At 37.7% G+C, this 25,327-nt stretch overlaps 1 protein-coding gene across 9 annotated transcripts in view; it reads left to right on the forward strand.

Annotated features, from left to right (window-relative positions):
• Window positions 1-25,327, forward strand: part of bcas3 (BCAS3 microtubule associated cell migration factor) — a 256,386-nt gene that overhangs the window by 137,697 nt on the left and 93,362 nt on the right. Inside the window, exon 23 of one of the 9 annotated variants that reach the window (XM_067365267.1) lies at window positions 7,623-9,393. The exons of 7 other annotated variants lie outside the window; for them this stretch is intronic. In XM_067365267.1, coding sequence (XP_067221368.1) covers window positions 7,623-7,633 — 11 coding nt within the window. In that variant the 3' untranslated portion in view covers window positions 7,634-9,393. Of the gene's footprint in view, window positions 1-1,282; window positions 1,443-7,622; window positions 9,394-25,327 lie in introns of those variants that run through there. One more of the 9 variants, XM_067365266.1, reaches the window with a different exon arrangement.

Raw genomic sequence — 25,327 nt, forward strand, 5'->3', positions numbered from 1 at the left:
ACTTATGATTCAGTCAACCAAAATGCTTCTTACTACCATGTGTAAACAGGGCCTTAGTTCGAGTTCATTTATGCATTCACACCATTTAGCAAAGCAATTCAGTTTACCAGTGTTCATTTATTGCTTCAGCTCACGCAGCTCAAACAAGTTAATCCCCAACATTGATCATGAATGAAGTATTTGTAACAATTGTATTCTTTCTAGATAGTTTTTTAAATTATTATTATTTATCAAAAATCATTGTAGTTTTAATTAAAAGTGTTAAATTATCATTATAATATGCATCTTTTGCCTTGCATGTGAGATTGTGTCTAACAGCAGCAGTAGTGAGGTCTTTGACCCGTAGTCCATGAGTCTGGCAAGAAAGTCTGGTTTAAAAAAAAGGGAGCAAGTACGATGGAAGAGGAAATTTGTTTCCCTCAGGAGCGGAAGCAGAGAAAGCCGAGACAGTTCTTTTGCCTCCAGAGTCACATCTGTATGGTGTCTTGGCAAGGGTCTCCTTCACATTACCTCTACCTGGCTATCCATGATCTTACATATCACAGCCAACTCTTTTATTCTGAGAGTAAGAGAGAGAGAGTGAAGTAATGTTACTGGCTGTGCTGGCCTGTCGTCTTGTTTTACGTTTTGGCAGACTGCACCATGACGCATGGGCTTGCATCTCATTACAGCAGGAGTCTGGGGCTCGTCTCTCTAATCAGCGGGCCTGTTTATGTCTTTGGTGTCGGACCTGGGGAGAGCAGCGCCGGTCCATGTTTTCAATAAAATCCCTTCGATGGGATCTTTTCCTCAGCTGTATCAAAGGATCAGGGAGCCACAGGGTATGAACTGGAGCTTAAAGGGATAGTTCACCCAAAAATGAAAATTCTGTCATTGTTTACTCACCCTCATGGTGTTTCAAACCCCTCTGACTTTCATAGAACAATAAAAAAAGAGATGTGGAGTGTCAAAGCTGCACTTGAAAAGTGGACGAAGACCATGAAAAAGAGCTCCATAGAAGTGATTAACTTGTGCACTATATACCAAGTCTTCTGAAATCATATGATAACTCTGTGTGATGAATAGACAGAATTTAAGTCATTATTGATTGAAAATCTTGCTTGACAGCTATGGTAACCATTGACTTCCATTATAAAGGAAAAGAAAAGCTTGGGCAGTGAGCTGTAAATATGACAGTTACATAATTTTCCTTTGATGATCTTTAGCAAATTAATTGATTGTGTAAGCAGTGTGGCAAAGGTTTAGTTGTTTCGAACCACTCATTCCACCCATTTCTTTACAGCCATGTGCCCATTCCTGCTGTTGACCCAGACCGATGCGCTGACCCTCATCATCGTGACAGTTAGGACATTTTGTCTGTCTGCCAGCTCATCTTGTGTGTTTTAATACTTAATTTGGTTTGTTTGTGTTTCTTTTGCAGCAATTTTTGCTTTATTTGTGATGGATCTAGGAAGTGAATATAACAGAGGAAGTAAACAGTGCACATTGACGGTTATGTTAGAGCAGCAGTGAATTATTTCCAGAAATGTGAGTGCGGAGAGCTAATTTAAAGTCAGTCAGATTTCATAGAGCTCTCAATTATAGTAAAACCCAGCATAAATATCTTCATTTTTTATACTTTTATCATGTGGGTGAGCATGAATGCATCTGGAAGCCAATAACGGCATGTTACCCGTTACACAAATGAGGTTGCCGTTTGTTACATCTATTTTGGCAAATTAGCTGGAAACGGACGACTATAAACAGCTGTTGTTGTTGGACTCGGGCGTCTGTGTGTCCCTCCTGCTTGTGTGTTTGCATGAATGTGTGTGAAGGAGAGGAAGAGGGGGAGAGGAGATTCATTGTATTGTACTGACCCGGTTTTGTCCCACAGGCTTAACCCCTGCTCTTCTCTAGATTAATTTTGCATGTGTTTGTGCTTTATGGTGAGGCGTGGGCTGAGGGGATTTACCCTGTTTGACACCTCCTCAAATACAGTGTGGGGATTGTCTTCACATTGTGCTTGCAGGATTGTCTGTCGCCTTCTGATTATGAGAGGAAGGGAGGGGGGGGGGGATGATGGTCCAGGTGGCCGTGGCAGAGTCAGTCAATCCGTAGGGTCTCTCTCACCATCTCTGCATCCATCTCTCTGGATGTGGGTTTTTACAGCTATTGATTCAAACACCCGACATCTGTGATGTGATCTCTTACAGGAAACCATAGGTTCCGCCAACAAACATGGCTACAACAGTTATTGATACTTTTATAGAATTAAAGTTAAAAAAATATAAATTTGTATTAAAACATATCAATTGTATATATTTTACATTATTGTTATATTTTTATAACCTTTTATTTATTTGTTTATATTAGACACAATGCAAGACACTGTTATTATTGTTGTTGTTGTTGTTGTTGTTGATAATATGTATTGTGTTGTGTCTAATATAAATAAATAATATTTTTTTATAAAAACATTTATTAGAAAATACAATACTTTGTTGATGTTAATATTATATATAATCAATATATTATAATCAATAATAATTTATATTATCAATAATAATAATAATTTATTTATAATAATCTATTTATATGAGACACAACACAATACATATGTTATTTTTATCATTAATAATATGATTTATTAATTACATTAATTTATTATTCTTAATATATTAAACTTTATTTTATTAACCAAAAACAATACTTTTTGATGATATTATTAATATTATTATTAGTATTATCAATAATAATAAGAATAATATGTTTTATTGTAATTTTAGTAAATATTTTATATATATATATATATATATATATATATATATATATATATATATATATATATATATATATATATATATATATATATATATATATATAATATTAGACAGAATGCAGTGCTTATTGTAAATGTTTTTTTTATTACTGTTAATAATAATAATGATAATAATAATAATATGTATACTTGTATTTAGATAAAAATATATAATTTAAAAAAACATTGTCCACATTATAACACATAAATGTACCCTTATATTTCACCCTGATCTGTGTTTATCTCACATCTGTACAGATTCTTAATCTCTGTGCTTGATTAACCCATCGGCTCTGCGTTGCTCTGCCTGTAGCCGACCACTGGGGCTCAGACTGATTTAACCACATTGATGGCACTGTGCCTAGCTTCAGCTTTAGAAAGACCCCCTTAGCTGTTCTACTGCTGAGAGTTTGCTTAAACACATATGAATGGGGTGGCACTGTCGGTGTTCCGTAGCACGTGCGGTACATGATGAACAAATCATACACTGTTCAGAACACAACCACCAACTTTTCCAAATTTCACAAATGTTTACTTGCCCTGAGGGTACTCCACGGGTGAGAGATGAGAGCACGCCTGGTCCCAACCCATGAGACACAACCCGAACAAGAACACGGCAGAGTACTTGAAAGAAAATTTCCCTTATGTTTCCCCTCTGGACTGGTCACCCCTTGTTCCGTTACTGCACCAGTCACTGGTTGATATTTTCAGCTGGGTGTTTCTTCTCTGTGGGGCTGGTGAAGATTTTGCACATTCTAGATTTATGCAGTGCTTAGTGTTTCCTGCCCTCACCCCAGCCACACTCCTCCGTGTAGCTGCATATAAAACAGGCTGGATATATTTATATCATGGTCTCTGAGCCTGAGGCAGAGGCCCCTCTCCAATACTTCTGGAAGGGAGCAGCTTTGACTCCTCAAAGGTCAGTGGAGTATCGAGGTATCAAGATCCGGTTCTGGAAACTAATTTTCATGTACGTTAATACAAAAAGTGTCAATATGTAAGCCTTTTGAGGGAGATTTTAGCCTTTTTTGTTAACTTTCACCATTGTGCTAACTTCAGCCATAAGCCATGCATATACAGTAGGTGTGTAAGTGCCCTTGACTGACTGCATCTTGCGAACATCAATTCTGGCCCTGTGAGGAGCAGCGCCTAAGCTGAGAGAACAGTTCATCTGAAGGTCATGACGGCCTTGTTTTCTTTTAATTGAGTTAAGATGGCCAAATAAATGGTCTGCAGGCTAGCACAATCATTACCCTCACTCAGCGTCTACACACGGGCCACTCACACGCCACTTACTCGCTTTCACTGTTCTGACAAGTCGAGAGAGCAACAGTCAAACACACATGTTTCTCTTGTGTTTTAAACACATACTTACAGCCTTCATCTTTTTTTTATCCTCACCGTGCTTTTCTTTGATGTTCAGTGAATCTTCGTGGCGGTTTACCTCACATCTTTGCTGGCTTTTTACTGGGATTCACTCGCTGGTGTTAATGTGCAGTCTGTGTTTCCCACTAATGTCTTTAACGGACAGAGAACACTCCAGCAGCGGTATGACTCTAATAAGCTAATAGCACAGTCTCTTGACAGGTCCATGAGAGTTCGTACATTAAATGGATAAACGCAGCCTTTTCTTCTCAGTGTGCATTTCTTTCCCACACCACATAGGCTTTCTTAGGAACAGTGTTGGGGGACGTTACTTTCAAAAGAAATGCGTTAAAATACTGTGGAATTTTTTGAAGAAAAGTAACAAATTATGTTATATCGTTACATTCTTTGGAAAAACATGCCACACTACCTTTACAGCAATATATATATATATATATATATATATATATATATATATATATATATATATATATATATATATATATATATATATATATATAATTTTATTTTATAACAAAAAGTGTGGCATAAATATTTACACTGGAATCGGAATCACAGGAAATGTGTCACTCCTGAAAGCTATATATATATCTTTACATTTATGATATATTTATACTGTTATATGGTAGGGGGCGCTATTATGGATCTTCTGAAAGGGTTAGTTAACCCAAAAATGAAAGTCCATTAAGTACTCACCCTCACCCGTAAGACCTTTGTTCATCTTCAGAACACAAATTAAGATGTTTTTGATCTGATGGCTCAGTGAGGCCTGCATTGACAGCAAGTTAATTTCCACTTTCAGTGCCCAGAAAGCTACTAAAGACATATTTAAAACAGTTCCTGTAACTACAGTGATTCAACCTTAATGTTATGAAATGATGAGAATACTTTTTGTGCACCAACAAAACAAAATAACGACTTTATTCAACAATATCTAGTGATGGGCCATTTCAAAACACTGCTTCATGAAGCTTTGAAGATTTGCAAATCTTTTGTTTCGAATCAGAGGTTCGGAGCATGTATCAAACTGCCAAAGTCATGTGATTTCAGTAAATGAGACTTTATGTCGTAAGTGTTTCGAAATATTTTAAAATTTAATGGTTCACCACTGGGGGGCAATTCGTAGATTCGTAAAGCTTCGAAGCTTCATGAAGCAGTGTTTTGAAATCGCCCATCACTAGATTTTGTTGAATAAAGTTGTTATTTTGGTTTTTTTGGCACACAAAAAGTATTATCGTCGCTTTCTAATATTAAGGCTGAACCACTGTAGTCGCATGGACCGTTTTAAATATTTTAGTACCATTCTGGGCACTGAAAGTAGAAATTAACTTGCCATCAATTGAGGCTTCACTGAGCCATCGGATTTTATCAAGGTCCCGGTATACTTCAAACAAAATCGAAGAACGAACTGATGTGACTTCATTTCGAACCAAATCAGGCCAGAACGAAGTTCGTTTTGTGTTCTTTTTGGAAGTTCGAAACGGCTTGCCAAAGCAAATTTTCAGGAAAAGTTCGCTCCAGCTGCGAAACACCTTCGTACTACCATTGGTCAGTGACAATAACGTAATAAGAGGCGTGCGCTGAGGCTCTGCCTTCACTCGCATGGGACGCGTCTTTGACTCATTTCGTGTGTTTGAGATCGTTGAGGTAAGATCTCTGTGGGTGAAAACATGAACACACTGGATAGCCGCTTTATAGTACAAAATGAAGTTGTGCCTGTAAAAAAAAAAAAAAGAGGCACTAACACTGTTTTTCGTGTTTGATACTGTAAAGCTGCTTGATTTTAAGCAATCTGTTGAATAAAGTGCTATATAAATACGTGACGTGACAGGAGTGCTGATTTGCAGAGCTTGTGCTAACATTCCCATGCTGTTATGATCAGACGGTTTTCTTATGCTTTCTATAATAAATTCTTGCTGTTTTCTCATTTTTGTTGTGTTTATTTTGTTACTGAGAAGAAAGTGCATGGCACATATTTACATATTCATCTAAACGTCGATCTCAGCAGTGTGGGCGACGTCAGATGTTCGTTTACAGTATATAGCGCTGGTCACGCATTTCGAATTAAATTTTACCCCTAAACGAAGAAAGAAAAAGAACTTTGTTTGAAGTATACCGGGGCCTTGAACGTCTTATGCTGTGTTCACACCTGACGCGACTTGCGCAAATAAATCGCGCTATTCGCGCATAGTTGGACGCTTGAACATTTTGAGTTTACTCGCCTCATTCGCGCGTGACATTCGCTTCATTCGCGCGTGAAAATCCCTTCACAACAGACGCGAATTTGCGTCATGAGAGGGGCTCTCCCGCTCCTTTATGTGTCCCAGACTCTCCAACTGCTTTCTGCACACTTCCTCTGAATAAACACAACTTGTCAGTGGGGAAATAATTGTAAATTACAGCGAATAAGCTCAATTGGTCGTCTTTAGTTGGCTTGTAGTCTTAATATGTATGTATATATATGTATATATAGCTCAAATTGAGTAAAGACCGTTTTTTTACAACTTATCAGATTGTCCGACCTCCTCACTCACTTTCTTTCAAACACAATCCTTTTTATTTCTGTTTCTATAAATGTTTGAAGATGTACAGCGACGATGATTTTGTCCTCCATTGTTGTTTCGAATTTCTGCCACATCACTACTAGAGCAAGCTCATGATTGGTTAACGCGGTGCGGAAATTCGGCAAAGTTCAGATTTTTCAACTTGCGCGAATCACGTCATTCGCGCCGCTTCATTCGTGCGAATCGCATCATTCGCGCCGCTGGATGTCAATTCGCGTCTTTGCATTGACTTAACATGTAAATCACTCGCGCTTACCGCTTCATTCGCGTCCGGTGTGAACGCACCATTAGGGGTTTGGAACAACATGAGGGTGAGTAATTAATGACAGAATTTGAATTTTGGGTGAACTAAACCTTGAATCTCTGGATAAAAGCACAGGCAAAAAGAAGCAGAAACAAGCGATAAAAGCATTGCTTTTGCATGTTGTAGCATTTGAAAATGAGCTTTTTTTTTTTTTCTTTCTTTCTTTTTTTTTTATGAAACTTACACTACAATTAAGTACTGATCAAAAAATAGCCTAATCCATTAAGCTACAATGAAATATTTATTGTTTAAAAGCAGAGGCTGTGTTCTTTCTTTTGAATTTTTCTTTTGACATTCTATTTTTAGATATTCATATAACAAAATATTCTGGGGGCCATGACATTTTTGTGAAAATGATCAAAAATGCTGGCAGTGGCTGGCAACTTTTTTTTTTTTTAATGCTGGCAGGGAAAGAGTTGAAAAATAAAATAAAAAAAAAACTGTTAATTGCTCACCCCCAACACTGTTCAGGAATGATGGAATAACTTGCATGCTTGAAAAAGTGTCCACCCAACATTAAACATACGCTTTTTTCTTTCCTTTCTTCCTTTGTGTTTTTGTTTCTCTGCAGGTATATCCTAAAGGACGCTCTTTCTGCCGTTTATCATTTCTGCCTTTTCTTTTTATTATCAATTATTATTATTTCCTTTTTAAAGCATGCACATCCACTCCATCACTCCTCCCCTTTCATCCTCCTTTCCTCCCTTCATTTCCTTCATTGATTTACCATCAATATGTGTGAGAGTGAAGAAGAAAGGAGAGGAGTGGAGAGAGGAGAGGACGGGAGAGAGGAGGGCCACAGCCCAGCGCAACACCCCCGCCACCGGTGCGCTTAGGGACGTTAGTGCAAAAATGTGGATCAAAAAGCAACTTTTGACCACCGTGTAACCAACACTTAACTACAGTGCCAGTTGCCAGTTTTGCGGGCCTTTTCAGACTGAAAGTTACGTTCAAAATGGCCTCGGAAAGAGGAGTATTGCACAATACCGAATTCAGGGCGGTGCCACAATGTAGTTTAGGTGGCAACAAGTCGTGATTTTACTGTGTCAAACATAGCCTGCACATAGCACAAACATTCATTAGTGTTCATTAGTAAATGAGTTGATCTGATAGAAGTAAAAGCACAAAATGCCAAATGTGTGTCCAGTTGCCCCCCTGACCTGGTGACATTTATCATCTATTGTATAGCAGAGCTTCAACTGGGGTTCTGATGCTGCTAGCTATATGAATATATTTTGGAATATACATTAATATTATTTGAAAAAAACAAAGCTTTAGATGAGTAAACTGTCATGAACAGTGCTTGACTGGTCCATCAGTTTCATTTTTGCAGCTGTTTGATATAGATGTTATACAGTGTTTGAAGCATACATCTAACACAGTGTCTTAACCAGATGCAAAACAATACAGCGATAATTTAACTCTCCTTGTTAATCAGTCTTTGTCCGAACCAGTTTTTCTGCTCTAATGTTCATTCTGTCCGTAAGGCCAATAAGCCTGTTTTTGAAAGAAGTTGCTTATGCTCACCAAAGCTACATTAATTTATCAAAAATACAGTAAAAACGGTAATACTGTGAAATATTATTACAATTATTTTCTGTTTTAATATATTTAAAAATGTAATTTATTCCTGTGATGGCAAAACTGAATTATTCCAGTCTTCAGTGTCACATGATCCTTTAGAATTCATTCTGATATGATGATTCACATATCTTATTATTATCATCAATAACAGTATTATAATGTTGTTGAAAACAGTTGTGCTGCTTAATAATTGTGTGGAACCATGATGCATTTTTCAGGCTTCTTTGATGAATGGAAAGTTCAAAAGAACAGCATTTATTTGAAATGGAAATCGCGTGTAACATTATAAATGTCTTTACTGTCACTTTTGATCAATTTAATGTGGCCTTGCTGAAAAGAAGTATTAAGTTCTTTAAAAAAAAAAAAAAAAAAAGTTTTTGTTTTTTTTATACAATAATATGCATTTATTTTATTTTCAATTTCAATTGTAATGTTCCTTCTTTACATTCAGATTCAAAATTGCTGTTTCTGTAATTGTGATTTTTGCATTCATTGTGGGCAGAGAAATGGCTGGTCGCTAGTTAGAACACAATATTTAATTACAGGGATTCTTGCTTCAACCCACATACTAAAAAGGCACGATTGACCACTGGTTGTCACTTAGAATTTATAGCACAAATTTGCAGTATTGCTGCTCAGTATGTTGTAAAATGATCTGTTTAAATAATAACCCCTGGCCATGTTTGCTCTGTGCTATGATGTTGCTAATGCCATGTGTACGACTGGTGAAGTTGTGTCTAGAAAAATAAAAAATTTAAATATTTATGCTCGAAAATGTTTCTTCTTTCTGCTTTTGTGCCCAACTATCCATTTATCATTGGTGTGTTTAGAGTGTGCAAGTTGTTTTGTACATATCAGCTTGTTGGAACACCACCTGTGATGCTGGAATAGATTTTGGACAAAACCTGTGTTTAACAGACCTTACTGGCTTCATGTGTGCACCCGTGTGTAAGATACACAAGACAGTAGGACTGAAAAGTAGGATGTGTTTGTCTGTGTACTGCATTTTTAATGAATGAAGTGTGCTGTGTTTGAACTTTGTAATCATCTGCAGGATATTGGCAGGCAGCTGCAACTTTGTGCTGTATCTAAGTTGCACCAAGTGTTCGCGTCTTTCCGTATCCCTTGATATCACTGGAGTTCTTTTATGAAGGTGGAGGAACAAAATCGACATCCCATGCAAGTTAGCATCACCATTTAAATGGAAGAACAAAAGTTATATTACTCACCTGAAGTCCAGTAAGGGATAGTTCACCCCAAAACAAACCTTTTTTTTTTTTTTTTTTTTTTCATTATTTACTCACCCTCGTGTTGTTCCAGACCTATAAGTTTTTCTTTCTTCTGTGAAACACAAAAGAAGAGATTTTAAAAATATAAAAGTGTCTTTTGCCCATACATTTCTCATCTCTTATTATCAGTGTTGAAAACAGTTGTGCTGCTTAATATTTTTATGATTACCATGATACATTTTTGTTGGGTTCTTTGATGAACAGAAAGTTTTAAAGAAAAGCATTTATTTTAAATAGTAGGAAAAGTGGAATTTTTTACTGTCACTTTTCATAAATTTAATGCGTCCTTGCTGAATAAAGGTATATAAAAAAATAAATCTTACTGACCCCAAACCTTTAAATGGGAACTTTGCTCTTTTTACGGCAATAGAATTTATTTGAATTTCAATTTTTTTGAAATTCGTTTTTTGCAGGTGCAGTTTTCATGTTTGGTGTCCACAAAAACATGGACAAAAACAATTGAAACATTCTTAAAAATATCTTCCTTTATGTTCTGCAGAAGAAAGTAAGTCATACAGAATTGAAACGACATGAGAGTGACTAAATGATGACTGATTTTTCATTTTTGGATGAACAAACTTCAATGCCAGGAGTAAATGACAGTCCAGTCCTTCGACTGAAGTGTACAGAAGCCCAACCATGAGTGTGAACTTTTGTTCTCAGAATCGTACATGAGCGGGAAGCAGAAATGAGCATGTGATTATGGATTGCTGTGAGGATGGATCTCCTCCAGCTGCTCTGTACCTCCGGTCAGCCCTCGTCTCACCAGCCCATGTGCCGGCTAGCTCCATCCGCGACCGCGGCGTTCAGAAGCTGCCATTTGTTTAGATAAGCCTTTGATACTGAATTTTATACTTCTTGGCTTCACATGATGGCAAAATCCACTTTTTAACTCTTTCACGCCGTGCCGCTGTGCTTTGTAATAAGCTGCGACGATTATACGATTGAAAATATGCTCTAATCGCTCGCGTGTTTATTTTGGACCACGATACTTTGCCAAAAACAATACCAGTCAAAACAAAGCAGGGGTTATGTGGACTCGCAGTAATTTGCGCTGTCTGTGAAGAGGTTTTTGCCTCCCTTTGAAGTGTCCGGTGCCCAAATTACAGTGCTGCCATAATGAAGTATTACCATGCAATTACCCAGCGGTGTGCTACACACAGCAGCCGAGCAGAGAAAGTGCTGAGAATAGTGTGTTGCAGTGCCACGCTGTGAACAGGACGGCTTGGCTCTACAGTGGGCGGCCCTCACCTGAGGTGGCCAGGCTTGATGAATTATGGAGTGCCAGCAGCCTCATCAATACTGCAACGAAAGCGCAAAATACGCAGCCTATTGGCACCAGCCTACGCGTTAACGGCCAATGTATTTTTAATTAACGACGAGCCTTCCTTCTTCATTTGACAGTTGCCGTAAACATGACAGTGGATGGTGACAGCTATTTCTGGTGCTCAGGTAGCACAAAGGCTTTTAAATTTTCACAAACCGAGACACCCGCCTTGTCTTTGCGCTTAGACCCTTGGGCCCCTTTCTCCTCGTCTGAAAAAAGAAAAGAAAGGGAAAAAAGAGCACAACCAGGTCAACACAACAGTACGTGCCAGCCATTCAGAGATGGTTTTTAATTTGTTGCCGCTTACTGCAAGTTTAGGGAGTAGTATTATTGAGGCTTCCATAGAAACCGAAGTTACACATCATTGGCAGTTGAGTCCGTGAAGAAAGAGGAGGTCGACTCCTCCCTGTTACAGACGCCTTGATTAAAACCAACATGAGAGAGAGAAAGAGAGAGAAAGAGAGTGATGAGACAAACCACATGCTTAGTGACTCATACACACCAGGCCTGCAGCAGATGCACGCTCGGAGATCTCTAATCAAATCTCAGTTTAGTACATTGTGGAAGCATTCTGAGACACAAATTCACTCTTTATGTCAATAACGGAAGTCATCGCGGATTTTCTGAAGCGGAATCTCCTCGCTCGCACTTACCTCGGCGCTCCAAACCGGTCGCAGGCCCCTGCTCTCGGACGCTCGGGGTCAGTCGCGGCTGAAATGAGAACCAGGGACGGGCGCGGGGTCAGCAGCTGGTGGAGGATATGGCAATCATTTATAAAAATATGCTTTCCCAAGCCCACAAAAACAAAAGCCCCAAACTCAACAGCTGGGAAGGGTTGGGAGTAGCCCCAAGGCTGGCAAGTTCCCTTCCAGATGGAGAGGTTAGGCCGAGGCTAGCCAGGCAGCTTCACTTAAACTTCCGATTCCCATTAGGCACAGAGAAGATTGCAGGGGAAGGGAAGAGGAAGAAAAGCAATGAGCATGACTGCTCTGTTTTTTTCGCCCCGCTTAATCAAATAAAGCAGGAAGCTTCCGAGACGGAAGAATTGTGTTTATTGATACTTAAGCATACTCTGAGTTTGTTTGTTTTCAGAATCCTCTCTCTCGCTGTGTGATATTGGTATTTGTGGTTTAGTCATTTCTCTTTTTTTTTCTGCAAATCTTTTTCTGGGAGAGTTACATTTTCACTTTTTTCTATTATTATTATTAATGATAGTAAATTTTAAAAAATAGAACCACTGGGAAATTTTGCTAAACCATTTGGAGTTAATAGCCAGGCCATGTCAAATAGCGAATGAAACAGGTATTAAATAAGAATTGATGACCTTCTCCCGGTCTACTGTTGATGTGACACCCCACGCAGCACAGAAGTAACGGGTCCTTTTGTGGATATTAAGTTACCACTGGCTCAACTCTTTTGAAATGTGCAATTGCCGTCTTAAAGGAACTCCAAAACCCAATGAAGACGGCCCTTTAATAAGAGTAATGTACACACTAAAGCCTCGGGAATAGATCCATGGGACGTAATGTGTATCTTGTGTGAGCCGGTGTCAGGAGCTAGTGGCTACAGAAAGACACGAGGGGAAGTTGACACGGGGTCCACACAACCTGGCAACCTTTTGAAACCGTACATGTGATATTCATTGAGAAAGACTCTGAACGTTTACCGCTAGAAGGCTGGGCTGCTGATGTATTAAGCTAAGACTATAAGGTCTGATGGGAATTAATCAATGAAACGGCAGAAGCTTGAGCCAAGTTTGTACCGCTCCTTCAAGCCCCCCAGCAAATGTCATATTCAGTTTTTATGGAAATATGGAAAAACTCCATTTACAGCGTGTCTGAAAAAGTAATAGTGTGTTTTGTTTAGAAATGAAACGGCTCTTAAGGTCGTTTTTTTAAACGCAGTGGCTTAGTTATTATTATGAAATGTGGATTTGATTTTAATGCACATGTGTAAAAGCAATTGAAATCAGATCGGATCACACTGAAGACATTACCATCACCTCAACTGGCCATTTCTGGATATGCTCCCATATATATGAATGATCTGAAGCTTCACAAGTGAGTGGTGACTGTCTAGGTTGCCATTACACAATATAGCAAAACATTTAGAGATTTATTTTGTGATCCTTTTTGCCTTTATATGTTTCTCCTGAGCCTGTAAGGTAATCCAGCACCCCCTTAAGCCAACAACCATCGACCCCTTTGGGCTGTAAACACAGCAGCAGAGCTCAGGGGTCATGACCTCAGGGCCTGGTGGGGTCAGAGTGGCGGACAGCAGGGGCAGCCATCACAGGCCCATTACTGCAGGAAATTGGAAACACTGACACAGCTCAGACACGGGCAGCATGCACTCTGACGCCATTTGTAGCGCCTAATTGTGCCATAATTAAGATGAACTGAAAGGGGGGATGGGAGTGGTGCTGGAAGGAGAAGCAGACAGGAAAGAGGAAAGCTATCATCACATTTCTCATGCACGCATTAGAATGCTCATAGTGTTAGTGGACGTGACTGCAGTGGTGTGCTTTTTTTCTATTTCTCTTTTATTTTTTTCTCTTGCAATGCATATTTAATCTCCCTTTAGGTTTAATGTCAGGATGTATTATGTTTTTTTGTTGTCATCTGTTTTCACATATTAGGTCACTTATGTGTACAGCTTATTGTGATATGGCACTTTAAAATGCTTAATTGTTTTTTATGTGTATATATATAAAAAAAAAAAAAAATATATATATATATATATATATATATATATATAAACAAAAAAATATATATATATAAACAAAAAAATATATATATATATATATATATACACATACATATATATATATATATATATATATATACACATACATATATATATATATATATATATACACATACATATATATATATATATATATATACACATACATATATATATATATCTATACACATACATACATACATATATATATATATATATATATATATATATATATATATATATACATACATGCATACATACATACATACATACATACACACACACACACACACACACATACTTGTTTTTGTGAAATGTGGGGACATTCCATAGGCGTAATGGTTTTTATACTGTACAAACCGTATTTTCTATCCCCCTACACTACCCCTACCCCTAAACCTAACCCTCACAGGAAACTGTGCACACTTTTACTTTGTCACAAAAACTCATTCTGTGTGATTTATAAGCCTTTTGAAAAGTGGGGACATGCTGAATGTCCTCATATTTCACCTCTTTTTGTAATACCCATGTCATACCCATGTCATTATACACATTTGTGTCCTGATATTTCACAAAAACAAGTACACACACACACACACACACACACACACACACACACACACACACACACACACACATATACACAGTATCTCAAAGAAGTGAGTACACCCCTCATATTTTTGCAAATATTTTATTATATCTTTTCATGTGACAACACTGAAGAATTGACACTTTGCTACAATGTAAAGTAGTGAGTGTACATCTTGTATAACAGTGTAAATTTGCTGTCCCCTCAAAATAACTAAGCCAAAATAAGCACACAGCCATTAATGTCTAAACCGCTGGCCACAAAAGTGAGTACACCCCTCAGTGAAAATGTCCAAATTGGGCCCAATTAGCAATTTTCTCTACCCGGTGTCATGTGACTTGTTAGTGTTACAAGGTCTCAATGGGGAGCAGGTGTGTATATTTTATATAATAAAGTATTTTCAAAAATGTGAGGGGTGTACTCATTTCTGTGGGATACTGTATGTGTATATATATACTGTATATACACACACACAGTTGTGCTCAAAATTATTCATACCCTTGGTAAATATGACCAAAGAGGGCTGTGAAAATAAATCTGCATCATGAATACTTTTGATCTTTTATTTAAAAAAAATATATATAAAAAAAAAGAGTCTGAGTCTTCTTATATAATGCCTGATGAGTTTGGAGAACACCTGACAAGAGACCAGAGATCATTCCTTCATGCAGAATCTCTCCAGATCCTTCAGATTCCCAGCTCCATGTTGGTGCTTCTCTTCAGTTCACTCCACTCATTTTCTTTAGGGTTCAGTTCAGGGGACTGGGACAGCCATGGCAGAAGCTTGGTTTTGTGTTCAGTGACCCATTTTTGTGTTGGTTTTGATGTTTGTTTTGGATCATTGTCCTGATGCAAGATCCAACCACGACCCATTATATGATTTGTAACAGGGACAGTCAGGTTTTGATTTTTTATCTGTTAGTATTTGATAGAATCCATGATGTCATGTACCTGAACAAGATGTGCAGTACCTCCAGCAGAAAAATAAGCCCACAACATTAAAGATACAGCCGTATATTTCATTGTATACATGGGGTACTTTTTACCCCTGTGTGCACCAAACCCTTCTTAAGTGTTTGCTGCTAAAAAAGCTATTTTTTTTGCTTCATCTAAAATATATTTTATATATAATATACACAGTACACACATTTTTATTTTGGACCCTTTCATCACGATTAATCGTTTGACAGCATATATAGTATATATATATATATATATATATATATATATATATATATATATATTATATATATATATATATATATATATATATAATATAATATTACTATTTTTTTTTTTTTTTTCATTTTTAAAGTCAGCAAGCTTATTTATTTGAATGATATGAATATTTTTATTCATCTTTGGGTTGCAACCCACCAGATGAGAACTGCTGATTTTAAGGATAATTTTAGACATGTATTACATGAACGAAAGGAAAAAAAATTGCCAAGTTTAGCTGTGTGGTTTGCAATTTTGCCATCAACTTATATTACATAAAACAGGCCTGTGACCGCAGCATAGCGATACTGTGTAACACAAGACCGTGAGTTCTGGGGCCACCGATCTTTCCCCATTTGCATGTTTGAAACGACAGGGCCTCACCTTTTAATGAAAGAAAGCAGCTCCCTTCCATGTTCATTTCAGCCATGTTGAATTAGAATAAAGAGCTCTGTGCTTTCTCAGTCGAACTCTCATTCTCATAAATTTCACTACCTAAAACCTCCTGTCTCACGCTCAGCTCAAACCAAACCTCTGATCAGAGTCAGATGAAATTGGATGTTCGTTTAAACATGGATTGGAGTGGTCAGATATGCTGTTTTGTTTATGTGTGTCAGGCAGAAATGAAGGGCAGCCATTGGCCTTCTCAGACCGGGCCGCCCTGTAAACAGACACCTACCCGGCAGCTGGGTACTTGGCAGCTGGGCAGGCCTGTGTGTAGAGAGGGACACTGACCCCACCGTCTCACTGTCTCCACACACACACACACACACACACGCTCACTCACAGAGGTCTGTGCTACCCCTTCCTGTGGCTCGGCCGTGACTCGTCCCTACTCCCACTGTGACATACAGCAGTATGTTTACTGGCTTTCCGGAAACCTCGACAGGAAGAGCATATCTCTCCACTTCCAAATTTTTATTTTTAAATCAACACTTTCTATCGTTTATTTGTGCCCAACAACAAGCCAGCGTGATTTATTTTGCTGTAATCTAAAGCGAGCGTCTCCGTTTCCTAAAATAAAGCGCTGGAAATGCCTGGAAGAATGTAAACCGAATGCAAGAGAAATTATACAAATACAGATAGCAGCGAGCTCTTAGTCAAAATGTTTTCTCTGAAGTGTGCTGGGGAGCCTCTCGAGGCTTGCCAGGAAAACACTCAAACTTGTCTTTCTTCCTCTAAGCTCTTGCCCGAGACCTCCTCCTGGACTGAGAGCTTAAGTACTCGTTTTAACAGCTAAATATGCTTTTATCTAACACATCAGCTTTTATCCTTATGATGAGGGTGACACACAATATAATTATATGATCAAAAATATATTTATTAACTAGATAGTGCGCACAAACTCCTTCTGCGCTCAAGGCCAAAGGAGTATAGGCTACTTTGAAAGACTCGCACCCTCAAGAGATGGAGCGGGATGGAGCGGGACGTGGAAAAAGAAGTAAAGCCTATACCCGGGCCTTTTCTCTCACACACGGCACAGAGTAACAACTTTCTAATAATGCAACCAAACTGAGATAGACGAAACTGACAGTGACTTTTTATCTTTTTAAAACTGAAATGAAGGGCAATGTGAATAAACATTCACAGCCATGATGTACAGAACACCACACATACATAGAAAATTAATAAAAACATTTTGAATTATAAAATATATAGGCCTATGTAAATAACTGCAGAAAGGCCACACTGCAGATAGATATGCATTTCACATGTTGGCAAATCAAATTAAATCGGCTTAATTGCCTGTGCGAGCAAGCTTTAACTCTACAGCGCAACATCAATGCACCGAAAAACAATCAAAAATTCATTTACAGAATTGAATTAGAAAAGAACATGCCGTTCTAATAAAAAAAACAATAATAATAATAAAAAATTAAATAGTCATAATTGAGTCACAAGTGCAAAATGCCTAAAGTGCAGGGGAACATATAGGCCTATTCAAAACACAAGCCACAAATAGTTAAATTAGATAACCCAGAGTGATCAATAAATAAATTTAAATTATTAAATTATTAAAATAACGAAAGTATAGCCAGAATTGTCAACTTCGTCTTTTTAACTGCAGAGACAATATATTGTTTATAAACGCTAAACTGGAGTGGCAGTCTTTTTAACTAAATATTCAAAGCATCCAAAAAATCAAATTAGAACCAGCTGAAATGTTTTGAAATCACTTTTCCCCTACCTGATTGGGGAAAAAAAAAATCTTTCACACGATCTGCCTGTGTCCGTTTGAGTCTTTTCAAATAGTGCGCTAGTCAGCTAACATTAGTCAGCTCGTTAACATTGGCCGGCAGAAGTGCGCCGCACTTTTTTGGATCATCTTTTACCATTTCAAAGTGCATCCAGTTCTACACTCTAGATTTTCTTATCCCAGACATTGTTAAAGATTTAATCTCTGCCGCCAAGATGCTCATCTGTCGGTCAGGATCATGGAAAGTGAAACTTAAGTCAAAGAGGTGGTTGGATTTATTCACGCACATTACAAATATTTATTAACAGATTCTTTCTTTTCACATTTTTTTTATTTATAGCATTATTATAATAGACTGTATATTAACTTATTGGGAGAAAACCTGCAGGTCTATGTAAAATCAGATATTGAGCACCCCCATATCTCGTCTCATAACACTTCGACTGTGAGATTGCTAGTCAAATCAGGCTCCTCCTATCGAAGCTTCGAATCGTCGACTATTCAGGGTCATCTCTAATAAATATATATATACATATATATACTTATGTTGGGTTATAATTATTGAATATTATTATTTCTTTTCATTTTAAATTACTTTATCTGATATGTATTTATTATTTAAAGTATATATTTATTATTTGTAGTATTTTATATTTAGATAGCATTTGTTTATTTTTTGTACATATTTGTTATTTTAAAATACATTATGTAGCATTTCATGTATTTATTATTTGTAATATTTTTTTTGTGTGAACTGAAGTCTGACCGTTTTGTTTACTAGTAGCCGGCGTGCATGTGCTTATGGAAGTGCAGCAGCTGCGTGTTTGCGGTTTAAATCAGCATCACTCTGTCTCGACTCTTCTCTAATTATTCATGGAGAGAACTGTTAATATCCTGCATGTGGTTTTTCCCTTCTCTGCTCTCGCTGTCCTACTCTCTGATCATCACTCCTAAACAAGCTTCGCTTTATCATCACTGCCAACACTTCTCTAATGAAGGCCTGTATGCAATCACCAAAACACACCAGAGGCTCGCAAATTACAGCCCGTTTGTTCCCGCAGCCTAATGCTGGGCCACCCCCCCCCTTAGACTTTTCAATCCGGCTAAAATTAAGGCCCATGGCCTACCAGCAGCCCATGATTACCATGTTGTTTCTCCATTTCCATGATGGATTTCGATGTAGGTTTAGTGTTAAATTGAGAGTTGGATCTTCAGCGGAACATTAGGATCTCTGCGTGGCTTCGAAGGAGGAGAGGACAATTATTAAATCCGCATGGCCTGCTCTCTTCCAAGGTTGTGTTCTTTCATACTGCAACCCCCTCTAATACCCTAACATCCACTTAACATAAAACGCCTCGCTGTCTCCTCCAACTGTCCACCCTGTCTGACCAAAGTGAGACACATGTTTACTTCAGCTACTTGTGTTAAATGTCACGCACATTGAGGCGATCTCTGTCTGTCTGTGTGTGCGTCTCTCTCTCACACACACACTTAGGTCCCACTGAGGACCTAAGTGGCTGTCTCTTATCACCAAGTATGTGAAAAATGTGTAATGCGGGCAGAGCTAAATTTGATTAAAGTGAGGAAGTTTACAGAGGAGGTAAAGTTTGATGAGCAGGCCTGGTAAAGTGGCACAATGACTAAATTGGTTGTTTCGCTTCAGGCACGCAAGGAGAGAGTCTCTCTCTTTTTCGGCCTACCACAGGGCTTTTAACATGAGAAGAGTTTAGCATATGATTAATAATTTCATCATAATAATGTCTGGTCTGTTCTGTTTCAGTTGACTTACTTAAAGGTGCCGTAGAACATCTTTTTAAAAGATGCAATATAAGTCTAAGGTGTCCCCTTAATATGTCTGTGAAGTTTCAGCTCAAAATACCCCATAGATTTTTTTTTTATTCAGTTTTGAACTGCCTATTTTGGGGCATCATTAAATATGAGCCGATTTAAATGCTCGCACTCCCCGCCCACGGAGCTCACGCTTGCCTTTAACAGCATAAACAAAGTTCACACAGCTAATATAACCCTCAAAATGAATCTTTACAAAGTGTTTATCATGCAGCATGTCTAATTGCATAAGTTTGGTATTTATTTGGATGTTTTAATTTGATTCTGAATGAGTTTGATAGTGTTCCATGGCTAAAGCTAACATTACACACTGTTGGAGAGATTTATAAAGAATGAAGTTGTGTTTATGAATTATACAGACTGCAAGTGTTTAATAATGAAAATAACGACGGCTCTTGTCTCTGTGAATACAGTAAGAAACAATGGTAACTTTAACCACATTTAACAGAACATTAGCAACATGCTAACGAAACATTTAGAAAAACAATTTACAAATATCACTAAAAATGATATCATGGATCATGACAGTTATTATCGCTCCATCTGCCATTTTTCGTTGTTGTCCTTGCTTGCTTACCTAGTCTGATGATTCAGCTGTGCACATCCAGACGTCCTGCCCTTGTCTAATGCTTGAACATGATCTGGCATATGCAAATATTGGGGGCGTACATATTAATGATCCCGACTGTTACGTAACAGTCTGTGTTATGTTGAGATTCGCCTGTTCGTCAGAGTTCTTTTAAACAAATTAGATTTATATAAGAAGGAGGAAACAATGGAGTTTGAGACTCACTGTATGTCTTTTCCATGTACTGAACTCTTGTTATTTAACTATGCCAAGATAAATTAAATTTTTAATTCTAGGGCACCTTTAATTGTTATTGCGTATTTGCATTTGATGGATATCATTCTAAAAGCATGTAAGCAAAGATTTAAAACTCGTCTGATTGAACTTTAATTTTATTAATGGCTTTAGTTATTTTATCGGTTTATAATACTTTTATTTTGTATTTCATTTTATTATCTATTGATTTATTATTTTTTCTTGTTTAAAGTTAAATTAGTAACTTTATATGTGTGAATGTATATATGTTTTATATTTTTTATATATACGTTGTATAAAATTTGATGATTTGATTGATTGATTATTTTATTATTTTTTAGTTTTTATCGTTTGGTATGATTTGTTGTTTTAACAAAATCATTAAAAGAAACATGGTGATGAATTTTATATAATTTTTTTAAAATACAAACGGCAATACAAATACTTGCAAGGCAGCAAAAGAATAATGTTGAAGTTCTAGTGTACATTCTCTATGTCCATTATATATTACGAAACCCTCGCGCCCTGTAAACGATATGTATAACCGGCCTCTCAGACCGAGGCTCCGTTGAGTGTAAATATTTGGAGTGTTGAGAGTCAGAGCAGTCACTGTTACAGTCAGAAGGCCCTTAAACTATTCATCTCTCATGCTTAGTGGCGAGACCGATGGACCAGTCCGTCTGCTGGTTCACTCCTTCCCCTCTGTGTTCCGTCTTTGACCTCTGGAGCCAGACACTCGGGGTCCTCAGTCACTCCTCAGCCTGACGTCTATGGCGGGCAAGCAACTGGACAAAGTCAGTGTTGTATTGGGGAATGTTGGTGATTGTGAATGAGGCTAAAGGGGCAGGGAGAGGTGGAGTTATTGTTGTGCTTCAGGGCTGTGCTGAACTTCCTGTGGAGGTGTAAAGGATAAAAAATCGGTGGGAACAGGGTGAGTGTGAGGCGACAGACGGAGATGAGCGTCTGAGCCTGGGTTTATTGGTTATTTCACCACCATAACCCAACCCAAGAAGCATCACCTTTCAAATAGTTTTTCGACTTTTTACCCATTGTATACTTGTAAAGTATATAGTATACAGTATATAGAATAAAGTATATAGTATAGTTTTATACAAGGCATGAGCATTCCCACTTCGCGATTAATCTGACCTTTACCCGACCCAGGCCCAGAACCATAACCATCTTCTACTTAAGTTCTGCCTGCCCCAATATTTCTCCATCATTATTTTAATAATGTGTCATTACCACAATTATTGGGGTGATTAGCTTGTTAGAAGACCATCCATCATAGAACAACAAAAAACAAGGGAGGTCACAGTCAGCAGACGTAAATGTCAGGTCACAGTGTGGGCAAAGGAGGCGTTGTCTTATTACGGGGGGTTGCCGCCTCCTTCGAATTTCATTATGGCTTTTAAAGAGGGACTTAAACTATGTGGGTCCGGTGTTAAATGTTTGTTATCTGTTTTCAATCTCATGGTTTGCATGTCTTTGCGGGGGTGCGTTTGAGGGGCCTTTGTGCAATGTGTCAAAAAGGAATACTTTGTGAACTGGGCTGGCTTTGTTCCTGTGCGGCATTGAAAAATATGATTTGAGATGAGGGTCCTGGGCCCATCCTTTCAATGGGCAGTTTTTATATTCTGCCAGCATTCTAATCAGCATCGGGCCCTTGAGTTAAAGCTTTAACATAAAGCCACACTGTTCACCCCGAGTTGTTTCAGTCCTGTAGGCGCAAGGAAGGAATTTAGGGATCTGTCATCTGCCAGACATTAAACTCCCCACATCTCCCCAACCAGATTCTTCCCCCTTTTTTTTTTTTTTTTTTTTTGATTGACTTCTTTGTATGCATGACTTACCTCTATGGCATCTTGCTCATCCAGCTTTGGCAATCAGACTTAAACACTGAACATCCATCTCTCCACTGCCAACAAATTAGACACAGTCTGCCCCCCCCCCCCACACACACACACAGAAGTGAATCTACTAGTGGTCCACTGATTGATATATATATATATATATAGTCAAGGCTTATAATTCAACTGATATTTACTTTTCCTATTATCTAAGTGTTCATATTGACCGTTTCCTGTGTATTGCATGTATAATCAGTGTTACCTGGTGTTTATTTGAGCTAAATGTGGTTTCCAGTCTATAAAGACCAGTGTTGTTGTTTGGTTTTTTTTGTATTTTTGTGGGGGGGTTTTTTGTATAGTGTGTTTGTTTATAAAAATTACAGAACAGAATCAAGAAGCTGCTTCCAGAGGTTTTTTTTTTTTTTTTCCATATAGATTCCTTTTTTAAAATATTATTTTAGTATTATTTGTATTATTTGATAAGAATATTTAAATTTTATTGGCATCGACCAATATGTATCTGTTTCTACTTCTATGTAACTACTCTTCAAAAGTTTGGGTTCACCAAGATTTACCAAAAAAAAAAAAAAAAGAATACATTTATTCAGCAAGGATGCATTCAGTTGATCGTAAAGAAATTTCTAATGTTACAAAAGATTTTTATTACAAAATAAATACTGTTCTTTTGAACTTTCTATTGTGTTCTAAACATTTTCAACTATGATAATAATAAAAAATGTTTCTTGAGCAGTAAATCAGCATAAAAGAATGATTTCTGAAGGAGTTAAATTATGCTAAAAATTCAGCTTTGCCACCACAGAAATAAATTTCAAATTATAGTATATTAAAACAGAAAACAGTTATTTTTAATTGTAGTAATATTTCAAAGTATTAATGTTTTTTACTGTATTTTTGATCAAAAACTCGTAATGCCCCCAGCATTTTGAATGGTAGTGTAAGTGTGCAACCACATCAATAACATCTCCAATAGGTGGATAAATGTTGTTTTTATATTCTTGGCTCTCAAATCAGATAAAACTCCTATATGTTACTCCACAGGATTGTAGTTCTCTCAGGTAAAGGAGCCTGACAGAAAGAAACTGTTTCTGCTTCTAGATAACACCAACACAAACGTTGTCCTTGTGCGTATCCTTATTTAACATGAAAACTTAATGACGTGGGCAGAAAAGGCAGCTGATGAGTTCACCAGAGCTGTGTGTACGATGCATCCAGAGAGGAGGACTCATCTTTCTTGGCCAAAGATATAGAGATTTAACAGGACAAGTCATTAAGTTTTCACCAGTCTGCTCTTCGAGGCACCGCCTCAACCAGGACTCCCTAACCTCCCGATGCACTATGGGAAAGAGAATTTGTATGAGAGCTTGAGGCAGTTTACAACACATCTTAATGCTTTTCTTTCTAACTTTTTCTGTCTCATGCACACTTTCTGGAGTAAAAGCTGTTTATAGGTTGTGTCAGGGGAGCTGCTTTGGAGATAAATGACAGGGTTTGGGGATCAATGTTTACCCAAGTCTCTTTTTTTGGCAGTAATGAGAAGGAAGTGTTAGGGCCTTGACCATGCCAGCACTGCCACGCTGCTTTCTGGACGCAGTGCTTTGTTTACTTTTGCGCAACATTAGCTTCAGAGTCTGTATTACAGATCTCACACAAGGAGTAGCGTTTGTGGCTGTACTAGGAGATTTGTTCAAATTAGACCTCTAGAGATCATATAACCTAAGTGGAAACAAATGTTGCCACTTTTCCAAGTTATCATCCTCCGTAGCGGCCGAGATGGGGGGGCAGCATTAGAGCCAGAGCTGTGAGTGGGAGGCCGAACTATGCCACGGCCCTGACTTCATTCACGAGCCGCCACGTTTAAGATGATAATGAATGGCCGTCAATGAAACGGGCTCCTGTGCTAATGTACGCAACAAACTTGCCTTTCTCACGGCACCGCAGCGGGCAAAGAGAGGCGCCCCTTTGTCACGCCGGCACATGTGTTCTGTCGGCTTTTTGCATCTAGTAAAATACACCCCATTGTCTTGAATGTCAACTCTGTAGATCTCCAGACTGACAGCATTCTTCGAGTCTGTGACTTTGTGGACTCACATTCTGCTCACCCTTTCTTCATTATATTAACCATAGCCTTTCTGCCCATCCAAGTGTTCCTGACTTGTAATAAGCACTGTGGAGTGTTTGTGTCATTTTAAGAGAATTTAGTTATGGCAGCATTATAATTGTCAGTATGAAAAATGCATATTCATTTTGAGATTTGCTAATTATTACATTTAACAATGCTATTTACACTACCATTCAGAAGTTTGAGGTCGATTTTCAACAGTTTTACAGTTTAATATTTAAAATTTTAATTCAGCAAGAATGCATTAAATTGATCAAACATAACGGTAAAGACATGTATAATATTACAAAATATTTATATTTTAAACATTTGCTGCTCTTTTGAACTTTCTGTTCATTAAAGAATCAAAACATTAAAAAAATCTTATAGACCACAATTTTTGAAAAATGGTTTAACTATTAGTTTCTAAAGATTATCTTTGAATGAGGTAATCAGGGCTTGACATTACCTTTTTTGCTCACCAGCCACTGTGACTAGTGGTTTTCCCAAAGATTTATAGCTACTCAGTATTTTTACTGGCCACAGTTTTGACATCAATACCAATTTAATATTATCTAATCATTTGGGAACAGATATATTAGGCTGCTGTCACTTTAAGACCTGACACGGATATTCATTATACTGTTACACCTGCTTTTTCTCTGTTTATGTGAATACTCACTAAGA

Source organism: Chanodichthys erythropterus, chromosome 17, assembly GCF_024489055.1.
Source record: "Chanodichthys erythropterus isolate Z2021 chromosome 17, ASM2448905v1, whole genome shotgun sequence".
NCBI classification, from domain to species: domain Eukaryota; kingdom Metazoa; phylum Chordata; class Actinopteri; order Cypriniformes; family Xenocyprididae; genus Chanodichthys; species Chanodichthys erythropterus.